The sequence below is a fragment of the Pinus tabuliformis genome, chromosome 8 (genome assembly GCF_031772625.1).
Source record: "Pinus tabuliformis cultivar Carrire ecotype Pingquan chromosome 8, CPIR1, whole genome shotgun sequence".
In the NCBI taxonomy this organism is placed as follows: domain Eukaryota; kingdom Viridiplantae; phylum Streptophyta; class Pinopsida; order Pinales; family Pinaceae; genus Pinus; species Pinus tabuliformis.
This window is the reverse complement of record NC_142294.1, coordinates 1,882,289,184-1,882,305,691: the sequence shown is the minus strand read 5'-3', so window position 1 is coordinate 1,882,305,691 and position 16,508 is coordinate 1,882,289,184. Positions and strand designations below refer to the sequence as shown.

General features: G+C 33.8%; 1 protein-coding gene across 1 annotated transcript; it reads right to left on the bottom strand.

Moving 5' to 3' along the window:
• Positions 1 to 5,883: 5,883 nt before the first annotated feature.
• On the bottom strand, positions 5,884 to 9,344 carry LOC149243917 (uncharacterized). The gene is made up of 3 exons (XM_089367882.1): positions 8,780 to 9,344; positions 6,487 to 8,655; positions 5,884 to 6,388 (listed from the first exon to the last, which is right to left on the bottom strand). The coding sequence occupies exons 1-3, from the start codon at positions 9,258 to 9,260 to the stop codon at positions 5,928 to 5,930; spliced, it is 3,111 nt and encodes a 1,036-aa protein (XP_089224008.1). The 5' UTR covers positions 9,261 to 9,344; the 3' UTR covers positions 5,884 to 5,927.
• Positions 9,345 to 16,508: the final 7,164 nt, after the last annotated feature.

Sequence of the window (16,508 nt, the reverse complement as noted above, 5' to 3'; positions counted from 1 at the left end):
CTAAAGATCTAGTACTTATTTATTTTTCTATGTACACCATGTGGGGAAACATCACATTGTTACATATTCCACACATTTCCACTTTCTACATAGACTTATTTCTACACACTCCTCCACACACCCTCCTACAATTAGTCATTTTAATGTGTGCGGAAGAACTACACTACCCAATCCTTTACACACCTCTCCCCCTACACATTTATTTGTTCCACACAATTCATCCTCCAGATAGTTCAATTTAATGCACATCATTTTCTTTTCTACCCACAAGAAATCTCCTATACATATCACATCTCCACACATCTCCATACATGATATGCCATAAAATCCACTTCCCCACCTGTTGACGGTGTTGGATCCACCAACATTTAGGGGATCTCCCCGATATGAGGTTCCAATTAGACCTCACACCATTTGGTGTAGGATTCCCATCCGGTATGATGGCCCAATTGCCATATACTTATAGATTTTCCTTGGCTCTTTCTATTCAACACATGAAAGTGTTGCACTGGTACCTTCGAGAAAGCAAGGTGAATGTGCCTAGTGAGTGCATAACGTAACTATGTCTAGGTTCTCTTACTGCAAAACGGGGAGAGAAGTGAGCCTCTAAGTGAGAGGTAATAGTACCACCCAAGAGGAGACACACGTGAACCAGGAAGGTATGTCCAACATCCAGCGGAATAGTCCACTGCAGATGTGGCAATCATTATAAACAATGAGCGAGAAAGGCATGTCTAGTATTCTACAGAGTAATCCACAAGGATGAGACAATAGTGATAACCAATACAACACATTCCCAACAAGGTAAGCACTAAAAAAACTGAAATAGTTCATCTATCTTAGTACATGTGAAACAAACATGAATTACAAATGCTCAAGGAATAGCCTTACAAACATCCATAAGTCATGGTACTCACTTGAACATGCTTCTGTATTAAGAAAAAGTTCCAAGGCACATATTTACATCATGCGCCACTAGCCCCAGTAGTGGGACATTGGAGCCACTCCTCGCTCCTCAAATAGCTGACTAAAACTCTCTATGCTTTGCGGGAGGAGCCAAGGTGAAAAGTCCTTCGCTCATACAATGAGGGGGTATATATAACCAAGGGTGATGCTTGACCCTTGTGACTCTTGGACTACCCTCATGATTGTTCAACTTCCAATTAGTTTTCAACTGACATGACTCTTCTTATTCATGTGTGTCCATTGGACTTCCACTTTACATTACATTCAATTTACAATAGATATGGCCCATAATAGTGATGTGGCCTTTGACAACTCATGACACGAATTGACATGACATTGCTGACATGGAATGGCTTGTTGGGGTGGAAATGTCAAGCCGCTATTGCTGTTGAGTGATAGATGTGTTCTTGGATGTGCTTTCTCTTCTCCTCTAGAAGGTTTGATGATGCGGGGTCTTCAATGATCTTTGGTCTTGAGAGGTGGTTGCATGCATGTGTTCCATTTTCTTGTTCTTGATAAACTTCTTTGTCTGTCCAACTGTAAGTGAGTCTTCTAGCATGTTCGCTCCTTCTTCTCCTTCTTCATCGTCTCGCCATGATCTAACAATGTACTTGTTCCTGCAATTCACTCATGACGGGACGACATCAAATCCAAAAACTCCCTAGTCTAAAATGATGCACTGTTATCTATGGGATGAGCCCGAGACAGGTGATAGACTAGGAAAGAGGGCCCAGTAATTGTGAATTGCGCAATTCTAAGTGACAAGGAGGGAGACTGGTCACTGAGACTACGCAGAGCGTAACTCAGGCTTGGTTGAGGAACTCCTGAGCATAGTCTTCACTGTTGGGAAAAATTGCATAGAGACCACTGGGAGATAAGATTGCACAGTTGAGACCATCAGTGGTTGCTGCAAGATGGGACCTTGGGAGGCAGGATTGTGCATTTTTCAGAGGCAAGGCCAGACTGGGCAGCAGAGGGGCCTAGGAGGAAAGGTCTACGCAGTTCTAGAGCTCAGTGAGTCCTGGATGAGGGAGGACATTGGGGAGACACTTTTGCGCAGTTCAGGGAGGAAAAGAATACTTGGGCATATATGCATGCGGGGTTCCAAACAACAGGGAGGAAGCTTGATGACTAATCTTGCGAAATGTGCAGTTTAGGTCAAGCTAGGAGAAGCTATTGTGCAATAATTTGGATGAAGGTAGTATGTTAAGCTCTAGAATTGTGTATTGCAACTACCCTGGGGGATAGTGACTGCGCACTACGTATTGCACAGTTCAGTGATGGTTCGGTGAAAAAGAGTTTCCTGGTTGAGAGGATTTTCGAAAAAATGGCTAAGTGTGGGAGGCAAGTGAACTTGTGAGGAACATGAAATTGTGATCAGCCACTTAGCATATTTCGACGACATGACAACATAAACCACTGGAACAAAAACACAAAGCATTACCCTTTGTGAGACTGTCTAGAACAAAAAGCGACCAGTGTGACACTTGAGATAGACCCTAGGAAGACCGTGACGACACTTGTGCGACAATGCTTAAAACTTTGTGTATGCATGTGACAAATGTTTACATAGCTAGTAAAATTCGAATACACAAAGACCAACCTTCGAAATCACCAGAATAGGACTGAAAGCATGATAAATCAATCAAACATGCCAAAAGATGACAATTGATCAAACAAGAAAAAGGGGTGAAAGACTCTAAGAAAGCTTGAGGGTTTGAGAGCTCTATACACTCTTGTTCAGATGATCAACTTCTTTCCTTAGGAGATCAATTTCTTCTTTCATCATCTTGCATTCTTCATCCTTCTTTGCTAGATGATTCTCTATCTTATCCTTCATTCTTGTTGCTTCACATGATTGGGCCTTAAGTGAGGTGATACCTGATTTTAATTTGAAGATCTCTTCGTCCTTTTCTTCTAGTTGGCATGTCATGGCATTTCTTTCCTTTTCTTCTTCACTGACTTGTACTTCTAGGAGTGCCAAATCTCCAATCACCTTTTCAGCTCCTTGTGTTTGTTTCTTTTCTTCTTCCAACTAAGATTTAAGGGAGGATACATCTTCCTTGTATTGACCAATTTTTATTTCAAGTTTGTTCAAGTCTTCATGTCTTTGTTCAAGATGGCTTGACAATTTTTCTTCCCTTTTCTTTACTTTATCTAATTGATTTTTCATGGATATGACTTCTTCATGATGCCTTTTCTTGTTTTGATGTAATTCCTCCTTTAGCTTAGTGAGCTCCTCATCTCTTTCTTGTACTTGAAGCTTGAAAATGTCAACTTCCTTCCTTGTCTTGTCAAGGTCATGGTCACCATCTTGTGCTTGCTTCTTGAGCTCCTCATTTTCCTTTTTAAAAATGCTTATCTCCTCTAGGGCAGCTACAGGTTTTGCCTTGAGATCTTCTTCATCTTCTAGGTCCTCCTTGGTCTTGATGTCTTCATTCTTGTTTTCAGCTTCCTTTAGAGGTCATGGTAAATTCTCCTTTTGAATAAAGATCTTGAAGTTTGTCCCACATACCTATTGCCGATGAACATTTTTCTACTTTGGCCTTTATAGGATCTGGTAGCCCACTCAAGATTGCCTTTATTTCTCTTGCATTACATTCCTTGGATTCTTCTTCCATCGTTCTTTCAGTCATCACTAATTCCCAGACTTCAAAATCTTGAGCCATTAAGAAATTATTCATTCTTGCCTTCCATATTTCAAATTTTCCAATGAAAAATGGAGCTCTCCAAAACTACTTCATTACTTTCCAACCTTTCAACTGTTAATCTTGAAGGGGCAATTGGTTCAGAACTTGAGTGAGCAAAGATTTCTACATAATGATCTCATCCATTTGAAGGAGCTGATATTTTTTATGCTAAATATGCTTTCCTGAACTGATCAAGATAATTTTAATGCCTATAGCTAGTGTCACACATATAAAGGTGGTATTCGAGTCTCATGGGAAGAATATAAAAGAAGAACTGCATTATGAGGGGAATGCATACAAGTGGGACATCTCAGATCTTCCCAATCTTATTTTTTAAATAGAGCATTCTCTTGCTCAGAAGAATTTACTTATAGCAACTCCTCCCGACTAGGCTTAGAAGGTAAGGAGGAGATCTGGATCTGTGTGAAACAAAAGCATGGCTACTAGTCCCTTTAGGCATTTTGCTACACTTCCTGAGAAGACATGTTCTAATTGAATCCTTAATGACATGTTTAAAAGGAGAATGTTGAAGTATCCCAATGCTAGATTAGGGCTTCTACGCAATTAGAGTTAAGGCATTATGTACATATGCATTTAGGGATTTCTCCTAGGGTTTGCCATTACGATAGGGCAACATCAAAAAAGGGTAATTCATGCATCACAAAAATATATTCCATCTCCAACAATGCCATATTGACATCAATGACAACTTTGACCAACAACCTCTTCATTTACTAATGCAACAATTAAGGCATAGGCCTTGTTTTTCTTGTTTTCCCATATGGTGAACCCTTTTGTTTGAAGTGGATTTTCCAGCAAAATTGCCACCTTCTCCTTCACAAACACCTTTCAAGAATTCATTGAAAATAAGAATATGCTTTATTTTTCTAGACTATTCACAATAGTTCTCTTTGTGTGTAAGAACTACTCCAACTATAAAAATGAGTGAATTCATTATTAAATGAAATTCTAAACTATACTCTTGCAAATAGCTTACTACCCTACAAAGTTTTTGTTTTTATTTTCTTTTCTTTTTTTAATAAGAAAATAATCATCAGATAACCCAAAATCGATGCTTAGGCTCAAAATCGATACTTAGGCTCATCGCAACATGCAATTGAAATAACTCAAAATTGAAAATAGCTCAACTCAACACACATACCAAGAGCTATGCAAGGTATTCAATTCACATACCAATGGTTTGCGCACATATAAAAACCAATTTGAGCCCGCCGTTGCATTTATAACTTCAACACATATAGCATATATAACTTCAACGCCTCAATCAGCACAAAGAGAATACTTGAATCAACGCACAAAGAATACTTTAATCAACACATAGGGACTGACCTTCAATGCTTAAAATGGTGATGTAATGCAGGTTCAACCAAGGGACCAATTCCTCAAAATATATCATTGTCTTAATATTAAAAGCTTTATTTTTCATGATATTCTTTATTTCTAAATATTAAACTTATAAACTTATAACAAGTTTATATATCTAAATATTAAAGATCATATTTGCTCAACTCTGACAAATTAGCGGCAGAGCCTAATTATTCGTCCGCAGTCAAATGCGCAGACATTCATTTTTTGTGCTGTACTATTTAAATCGGTGGAGAAGGTCAAGGGATTTGCAGTTATTTCTATTACATTGGATTTCCATCAGACGTTTGATTATTATGTTTCTACTTTGCTTCGTATTTTCAGCTATCACTTGGGTTTCTCTCGTTCCTCTATAATCCAAAAGTTTTCATAGGCATAAATCTTTCACGTCATTTGATTGTATCTATTGCCATTGAAAATTTCAACTACCTTTTACATTAATGATTCTTGATATATTAAGAAACATTAAGAGAATCTCCAAGGCAATGTACAATTTTGGCTAAAAATGTAAACAAACTAATTAGATTTCAGCAGAATAAATTCATTAAAAACATGTTAGACGTTATGGTTGAATCTTAAATAATAATGCTCACAATTATAGAAGGTTACAATCTATTTTTACACAATTTGAAATTAATTTATAGATAATTTTTTTTGAATAGATAATAAATGAATATATAGTAAATTAAATTAAATGTAAATTTGTAATTTATTTAATATAATACTGTAAAAAAAATTAATCAAAAAATTAATTTCCATTGGAAATAACCATAGATATATAAGACAAAAGGAAAAAAAACTTGAATAATTAAAAATACACAAATATTTTAGTTGAAAGAAAAATAACAAGATTGAAATTTTTTTATTCTTATTAACTTCATAAGACTAAAATGTGGAAGATCCTTGTTCATTTGATGTAGGGACATCTTTCCTTGTTGCATTTGTATTTCTAAGCAAATTGGATATGCTTGGTCTCAATTCCCTAAAAGTGGTTGCATTTTCCACCAAATCCTCTCTAATATTCTCCAATATCCTTGCCACGACTCTCATGGTTGGTCTTTCTTCTGGTGAGTATTTTGAACAAAGCAAACCAACATGTAGCAAAGAAATTATGCATGTGTGTACATTTTTTTTTTCAAATTCACTGTCATACACCTCGTCAAAAAGACCATTGTCAATTACATCCTCCAGTCTATTTGGGAATGCGAAGTTCACCCAATTGTGCAAGTTTAAGTCTCCAACAAACATGTCGCTAGTTGGTTGTTTTCTGGTAAACATTTCCAACAAAAGAATGCCATAGCTATAAACATCCCCTTGGGTGGAAACTCTCCCACTCAATCCATACTCTACAACAAAGGAAACCTTCATTAAATTTTATTTGATCAATCCATACAAATATTGTTTTGGAAAAATAAAAGTAAAATATATGTTTAAAAAGACATACCTGGGGAAATGTAGCCAATTGATCCTCTTAAAGCAAGTGATGAAGCATGTGAATTAGCAGAGCTTTCACCAATTAATCTTGCAATACCAAAATCTGTTACATAGCCTAACATATATTCATCCAAAAGTACATTGCTGGGTTTTATATCACAATGCACTACTTGCACAAAAGAATCATGATGAAGATACTCCATGGCATGGGCCACATCTATGGCAATGTCTAATCGAGCTTTCAATCCCAATTCACATACATCCTGACCATTGTTTCCATCTCTTTCAGGATACAAATGCTTCTCTAAGCTTCCATTAGACATAAATTCAAACACTAAACCTTTGAAATGGAGGTTGGAGCATGAGGTTATGATTTTCACTAGATTTCGATGCCGAACCTTTTGCAAGACATTGCATTCTGCTTTAAAACTCTTGTCACCTTGACTGTTTTGCAATTGGAGAACCTTCACAGCAACAACTGTGCCATCACTCAAAATTCCTTTATATACTGACCCAAAGTTACTTGTTCCCAACAAGTTGGCCTCATTGAAGCCATTGGTCGCTATGTGAAGCTCTTGATATGAGATCCTTCGATGCTCTAACTTTTGGAAAATATCTCTTGTGACATCAATGTTTTGTATATGCATATTCCTTCTCCATAGGAATCTTAAAAAAGTGCAACATAGTATAAAAACAATGGCTCCACTCACTGGCAATAATACTCTTTTCACAATTGTATGATGACCTCTTGGTGCTGGACAAGCAGATAAGTGAAATTCTTGTGGTCCACAAAGATTGGGATTTCCTTGGAAGGACATGACAATTGAATGATTTGCAAAAAATCCTTCTTTTGGAATTTCCCCAATGAGCTTGTTAAAAGACAAATTCAAATACTGAAGCATTTTTAATTTGATGAGAGTAGTTGGTATTGTACCCGACAAGGAGTTGGAAGAGAGATCTAGGCTTAGAAGACTTTGTAAATTTTCAAGTGAATCTGGAATAGATCCTTGGAAGAAGTTTTGAGATAAATTCAACCAATATAGTTCAACACAACTTCCAAGTGTACTTGGAATGATTCCATCCAAGTAATTGCCAGATATGTCTATAGCTTGAACCATTGCAAGTTTACCAATCTCTCTAGGCAAAGAGCCTTCTAAGAAATTGCATGACAAATTTAAATAGAAATGTAGATTATAAAATCTAGCAATTTCTTTTGGTATCCTTCCGGTGAGCATATTGTGAGACAAGTCAAGCAATTCCAAATTTGTACAATTTCCTAAGTTGGAAGGTATGCTTCCTGATAATTGATTGTGATGAAGGAGGACATCTCTTAGTTGTTTAAGGGATGCAAGGGAATTGGGAATCTTTCCAGAGAGCATGTTTCTACTAACATCCAAGAGACCTAGTCGCCGTAATTGTTGAAAGTCATTGGGTATGTTTCCCTCTAATTTATTGTTAAATAAATATAACCTTTCTAAATTTTTAAGGTTTCTTAAAGATGGGATGTTTCCACTTAAATGATTGTCAGATAAATCTAGAAATGTTAGGTTGCTAAGATTTCCTATTTGTGGAGGTATGTTTCCTTCTATCATGTTCCCTGCTAAAGCCAAGTAAGACAAGTAAGGAGAAAGTTTTCCTATGGAAATGGGCAAGACACCACTTAGTTTATTATCTTGTAATATTATTTCCTTTAAGCGTGAACAATTGGTAAGAGCAGCCAAAAAGGGCATGGTGGTAGCACTAGCACTACTAAGTTGATTAGAGTGCAACCTTAATCTCTCAAGAAGAGATAGCTTACCCAACTCTATAGGGACATTGCGAGTCAATTTGTTATAAGATAGATCAAGAATTATGAGTTTTGAACAATTTCCAATGGAATTTGGTATGTTTCCACTAAGTTGATTTCCCCATAAATGAAGTTTACCTATGTTAACCATATTTGACAAACAAGAGGGAATATTCCCAGTGAATTTATTTACAGCAATTGAGAAGTGGGTCAATGTAGAGATATTGCACAAGAAAGTGGGGATGGATCCTGATAATTCATTCTCCCAGAGGTAAAGTGTTTGCAGGTTGGTGAGCAGTCCCAATTCTCGTGGAATGCTCCCTGTGAGCTTGTTTGCCGCAATACCCAACTGAGTTAAACTCGAGATGTTTGATAAAAATGTGGGAATGGTCCCTGACAGTGGAAAGAGTGCGCAATTTGGTTAGCAAGCCCAATTATGGTGTAATGGCACCGGACAACATATAATCGACCCTGAAAATCCAATATAAAAAATAATGAGCACTGAAAAAAATGGTACCTGTGAGGTTGTTGTACCCCAAGTAAAGCTGTTGTAAATGTTTGAGGGAGCCGAACTCTGTAGGGATATTTCCTTCCAGAGAATTGTTGCGCAACCAGAGGTTTCTCAAACGAAAGAGGCGTCCCAGTTGTGGTGGAATATGACCATGGAGAGCATTGCCACTGAGATTTAGCGTATGGAGAAATGACAAATTGCCGAGGGAAGGAGATATGGAGCCGCTCAGATCCATGCCACTTAGGTCGAGAGAGACCACCCTGTCTGCGTGCCTGCGACTGCACGTCACGGCAGTCCAGTTGCACAAGTGGACTGCAGGACTCCAGTTGGCCATGGAAGCATGAGGATCATTGGTAATATCGATCTTGAATGACAAGAGCCATTTCCGATCGTCATGAAATTTGTGCGCAGAGAAGGAGAAGGAAAAAGAGCATACGAAGAGGAGAAACAAGATACGGAAAGGAAAATAAAAACATAGAAACGCCATGGTGCTTGAAATGGAGAGTAGAAGAGCAGAAGTGCAGTGGTGTGTAGGTGGCTTCTCACATGGTATTTATAGACGGAAAACGGAGATCGTAAGACGGAGAGGAGATCGGAAGTCAAGAAGACAATGAGAATGATACAGAGCGGAGCACCTCAAAAGTCAAAAAGATGAAAATGTAATAATTTTTGTTTTATTATTCTTCTATTATAATATTTATACCGGCATATTTTGGTAAAAAGCTGAAAATGTAATAATTTATATTTTACTATTATAATATTTATAGTGCCTTGTTTGTGATTTTGGTAAAAAAGCTGATAATTTGATAATTAATATTTTATTATAAATATAAATTTAATAATAATTTGGGTGACGGACAAGAGAAGATCACAAGTGGAGGTATCTCACTTCTGGAAGTTATAAGACGGAAAGAGCGCACAAAGTGGGAAAGAAAGGCAGACAAACAGGTGAAGCCACACATCCTAAAATGTCGGGAAAAAGCAGGTCGATCTAAATATTCGCCAAACAAAGCAGACGAAGAGGTAGATCTAAATGCTCAACTGTAAACAAGACTCCAAATTATTCGCCCGTAATCAAAAGCACGTCCTAATTATTCGCCCGCAATCCTGATAGTGGACTAGAGAAGATCACAAGTGGAAGACAGAAAGAGCGCACAAAGTGGGAAAGAAAGGCAGACAAATAGGTGGAGGCCACGACTATAAAGTTGAGGCACACCCATAATATAATAATAAAAATGTCGGGAAAAAGCAGGCGAAGAGGTAGATCTAAATATGTTACCAATTTGTTCCCTCAAAACCATAAATCTCATTGGATAATAAATGTCACAAATACTATATATAAGTAAATATACTTATGATGGCTGGGGCGGATGGCTTTCACTCCTCCAGTCGTGTTCGAACCCTGCGGAGGTCTTTCTTTCGGCGATATGTGACGGCTTTGTCGTATCAGTCGGCTTCGGCCGTATTCTGTCTGGCTTCGGCCTTATTGTATTCTGGCTTCGGCCGTATTTTGACTGGCTTCGGCCATATTATAATCATGAGGACTTCGACAATATATGGATTTTCTCTCTGAAAAAAAATATACTTATTAATCTATATCAAAATACTTATTGCTATACTTATTAGTATACTTATAAATAAATATACTTATTAATATACTTATTGTTAAGAATGAGGGTTTGACAGTGCCATTTCGCAATTAGTGGAGGAATATGAGAACATCGTGACATTTCACAATTATCAATTTTGTTTAGTGTCAAAGACCACGGTTGCATTGACCCTCACCTTTATTTTGTCTTTGTGGAATATCTATCTCATGGGAGTGAAGTTGTAAACACAGACTTAAAAAATAGACGCGACACTCTAAAAAGATAGTGGAGGACTTAAAAAGTAGACGCAAGACTCTGAAAAGATAGTGGAGGAATGATAATCGCTGTGATATATATATATATATATATATCCGCATATCCAGAATACAATTCATACCGCTGTTTTTCTCATGCTGCTGATTGCTCAACTGTAAACAAGACTCCAACCAATTATTCGCCCGCAATCAAAAGCAAAGAGATATCCTAATTATTCGCCCGCAATCACAAGCAAAGACATATCCTAATTATAAGCAAAGACACATCCTAATTATTCGCCCGCAATCCTTATATATAGTTACAATTTCTGTAATTTTAAAGTTTTTACAAATTATATTTACATCATTTTTGTAATTTATTTTTTCAAGTATCTTGGTTAAGTTTATAAATTTTACTGTATTTTGAAGAGTAAGGATTGATTTCAATTTTTTAATGTGATAAGTTGGGGTCAAGGATGACCTTATAAATAATAGAACAAGTTTGAACCCACTTTTAAATAGGAATTTAGGATGATTCTAACATGTCAAACAATAATAATATACCAGACAAGTAAGAAGCATAGAGCTCTCCAACAAGTAAGCTAACACCAAAGGAAAGCACAAACCATGTTGAGTTTAGATTCAAATATGAACTAAATTGAAAGCATCACACCCTTGGTAACCACACATTAATATTTCCATATCCAACCTCAAAATAGATTTGTTTTCTAATCAAATTAATAGATAGACCCAAAAGTTACATCTATCACCATTGTACCAACACTAAATAAACTACATAAAACCAATGACCCATGGCTATAGACATGTCGTTTGAGCCTTAACCTAAAGCTTTAGGGTATTTAGCTTTAGGCTTTAGTGTGTACAATGAAACATTGCATAGTGTGAGTGAAGATGGAGAATATATTTTTGCTTATATTGAAATTTCAACATTATTGGGGTATTATGTGCTTATCATGGAGTATCAACAAGCAAGATCACTAGGTTTTTTTATTTTCTACAATTATATATATATATATATATATATATTCAATTCCAAAAGAAATAAATTCTTTTCACAAGGATCTAGCAATACAATTTCAAGCAAGATTGTGATCTTTTTGTTGTTTAAAATATATTTTTGAATGCATAAATGGATCCAACACCTTCAAAAACATTTGGGGCACTCAATTCTACAGATTAAACAACTTAAACTCGAGTTTTTAAAAATCCTTACCGAATTTTGATTAAAATTAGCCTAAAAAAATGTCATGAAAAATGTCATTTCATCTATAAGTTGGACTCTCTCTCTTTTAAATTTCAAGTCCTCCATCAAATTGATGGTTTGAAAAATTGAATAACCTTCATCATTAACATGCATATTTTAAAACAATCAATTTTTATGGTCAAATAAAAGAAATACATGTAAATATCCCTTAAATTTAACCTTGTTAATTGATAAATTTTGTCTTTATAAATTATCTAACTACATTATATTGTGAGTGGAATTCCCTACACATATAATTTCATGATTTTCCAAGAGATTACCTTTGATGATATTTTTCATTTCTCTACCATAATTGTATCAAGATGTAAACATTTTATATTATTCATTTCTCTACCATAATTGTATCAAAATTAAATAATGGATGTAAACATTTTTCAATATAAAGTAGGAATTTTTATTATAAATAAATTTAAAGTAACTTTTATAGTTTGTTTATAATAATATTTTTATAATTTATCTTTTTAAATTAGAGATAATTAGTAGGAATTTTAAGAAAGTAATGTGAAACTCATAATTGTATCAAGATGTAAACATTTTATATTCTTCATTTCTCTACCATAATTGTATCCAGATTAAATAAAAGATGTAAACAATTTTCAATATAAAGTAAGAATTTTTATTATAAATAAATTTAAAGTAATTTTTATAGTTTGTTTTATAATAATATTTTTATAATTTATCTTTTTAAATTAGAGAATAATTAATAGAAATCTTTTATTATATAATTTCATGATTTTCCAAGATATTACTTTTAATGATATTTTTCATTTCTCTACCATAATTGTATCAAGATGTAAAATTTTTATATTATTGATTTCTCTACCATAATTGTATCAAGTTTAAATAATAGATGTAAACATTTTTCAATATAAAGTAGGAATTTTTATTATAAATAAATTTAAAGTAACTTTTATAATTTGCTTTATAATAATATTTTTATAATTTATCTTTTTAAATCAGAGAATAATTAATAGGAATTTTTTATTATATAATTTCATGATTTTCCAAGATATTACCTTTCATGATATTTTTCATTTCTTTACCATAATTGTATCAAGTTTAAATAATAGATGTAAACATTTTTCAAAGTAGGAATTTTTATTATAAATAAATTCAAAGTAATTTTTATAGTTTGTTTTATAATAATATTTTTATAATTTATTTTTTTAAATTAGAAAATAATTAGTAGCAATTTTATGAAAGAAACGTCAAATTTAAAAAACAATTATATATATAAAATATTAAACTAAAAATTTAAATCCACATTAAAATACTTATTATAGTTAAATCTAAAAATTAAAATTTAAAGGAAGACTTAGTTTTTCAATGCAATATTTTGAATAGTTTTCCGGTTTATTTTCCAATCTAATTTGTATAGAAAATGAGAGGGTTTCATTGAAATCATAAGTTGGATGAGTTCACAGTAGAACTACAACAAGGGGTTTTAGGGGGTGTTGAATCCATATATGTAGTCAAAAGACAAGTTTAACAACACAAATCAAGATTTGACCACAAATATTTTCGTCAGACTGAGAAATATATAGGAAAGTCCAAAAAATCCCACTTAAAGAATACACCATTAAAAAGATTCAAACTGATAAAAAGAATTAATAATCAATAAAAAATAACTATGTGAAGAGACTCTCTCTAGCCTAGTGTGGTGGAGATGACTTATATTAAATTAAATTAAATTAAAATTAAATGATGTATCCCATGATATTTTTCTCTAATGTAACTCATTTAAAGGCTAATAACCCTCTCTAACCTAGTGTGGTGTTAAAAAAAATAAAAAAAATTTAAATCGTTTTTCCCATGATATTTTTCTCTAATGTAACCCATTTAAAGGCTAATAATTAAACAAGTGTAAATCCATATTAACTTTAAATCTACAAAGCCCCCCTAGAGGGATAAATAAAATAAAATTTAAATTAAACAAAAAAGTAATAATTATAATTATCAATAAAATAATTTAACTCGATAAAATTACATAAAACCAAAAATAAAATAAAATAAAAAACATAAAATTGATGATTATATTATAATTATAATTAATAATTAAATCAATCTAGATCCATGATCTATCAAGCACAAAGAGTGACCAAATTTATTTTCACTCTAAAAGACATTTGCATCTTAAGAGATTTGACCCCTCCAGGCACTTGGTAGATCCAAAATTAAGATGGATCATTTTATAAAAATAAAATATAAAAAAGTAATTTAATATTTAATTTCATCAAACAATAATAATCACTATCATAATTTATAATTCATAAATTAATAAAGTCATGAAATCAACCTCCTTCGATCTTAACTTTGGATGTATCAAGGGCCTAGAGGAATCAAATCCCTTTAAGTGCAAACATTTTCTCAAATTTTGTACTAAAAAAATAAGTTTGCACCTCGAGATATTTGATCCCTCTTGTTATTTGATAGCTCTGTAGTTAAGATGGTTCTAGACTAGTTGTAATATGCCAAGGAATGTGAGTGGTGACGACTCACTTGGCCAAGTTTTGATGAAATGATCTAATGCAATTTTATTAATTGGGTTTTTCCCATAGTTTGGGGTTTCCCAAGATAAACATTGTGCCCATTGTGTTTATGTTTCATGTTTGTTTTTAGTTTATTGTTAATTCTCTTATTAATTTTTATTATATGTTAAGTTGAGCAGCAAAAGCATAACTTGCAATAAATTTTAATTGCAGAAAATAATGGAAACTAAACAAGATGGTGGAATAATCAAACACAAAAACTAACACAATGTTTTATGTGGTAAAACCCCCTTGCAAGGGAAACATCCACGGGGCAATGATAATCGATATTCTTATTATTCGTTCTTATTGTCTCTACAAGTTTACATGGATAAATAACAACCTGTCAATTTTTTTCTAAATTTGTTAAGAGATTTTAAAGAAATTACATAAGAAACATTTTACATAAAACAAAAAAGTTCCTTTTATATGTTTTTCCCAAAACTTAGCTTAGAAAAAACAACTCAAACCAAAGCAATCAATTTTAGATATTATCCAAGAATATAGAGAAATAGTTGGCAACTTATAACAATCTCCACCTTGACAACAATTTACTTAATATATCATGCCCAAAATATTCATCACCTTCCTTGCAAGCCAAAGGAAGGTAGGGATCATTTTAGCTTCTCTAACAAAATTGGTTTTTTGAACATGTCTACCCAATTTTTCTTTGGTATGGACTTTTTCTAAAGCCACCACTCCACTTTCATCAATAAACTATCTTACAAAATGGTATTTAATAGACATATGTTTTTGCTTACTATGACAAGTTGGATTCCTCGCCAAATTAATAGCACTTTGACTATCACATAATACTTTCACATTTTCCTGCATCCTTCCAAACTCACCTAGCAAATCTTTTAACCAAATTTCCTCTTTGCAAGCATGTGAGACAACTATGTATTATGCCTCAGTAGTGGATAAAGTAACTAGGTTCTGAAGCTTTGACATCCAACTAACAGCCCCACTTGCAAGAGTAAAAACATATCCATAAGTGAATCTCATCTTGTCTAAGTCACCTCCAAAATCTGAATCAACATAACCACATATTGAATCACTACTACCATTATAGCTGATACAATAATTACTTGTGCCCCTAAGATATCGAAGCACCCATTTGATTGTTGCCTAATGCTCTTTACTTGGATTTGTCATGTATCTACTAACAACAACAATTGCATGTGATATATCTGGTCTTATACTAACCATCGCATACATTAAGCATCATACTGCATTAGCATATGGTACACGAGACATATACTCTTTTTCTTCATCATTACTAGGACACGAACCTTAAGAAAGCTTGAAATGGGAAGCTAAAGGGATTTGAACAGGTTTCACATTATTAATGTCGAATCTCAAAAGTATTTATCCATATATTTTCGTTGTGATAACCACAACTTTCCATTTTTCTTGTCTCTATGTATCTCCATGCCCAATATTTTTTTTTGTTTCTCCAAGATCCTTCATTTCGAAAGTATTATCCAACTGAGCCTTTAACTTTTTGATCTCAACCATGCTTTTTCTTGCGATAAGAATATCATCAAAATATAACACCACAATAATGAATATGCCATTTTCTAACTTCTGAAAGTAAATACAATGATCATACTCACTTCTGGTAAAATTGTGGATCATCATGAAGGAACCAAACTTCTTGTACCATTGCTTAGGAGACTGCTTCAAGCCATACAACGACTTCTTGAGTTTGCGAACAAACCTCTTATTGTCATTTTGAACAAACCCTTCTGGTTATTCCATATATATATCCTCATCCAGATCTCTAGGTAAGAATTTTGGTTTAACATCTAGTTGCCTAACTCTAGATCAATTAATGCAACTAATGATAACATAACTCGGATTGAAACAAGCTTAGAAATTGGTGAAAAAATTTCATGGAAATCAATACACTCCTTCTGAGAATATCATTTTGCAACAAATCTTGCTTTGTACTTCTGAATAGTATCATTAACACCTTTCTTCAATTTGTAAACCCACTTTCAACCGACCACCTTCCCATCCTTAAGAAATTCCACTAGACCACATGCCTTATTTCTTTATAAGGCATCCATCTCCTCT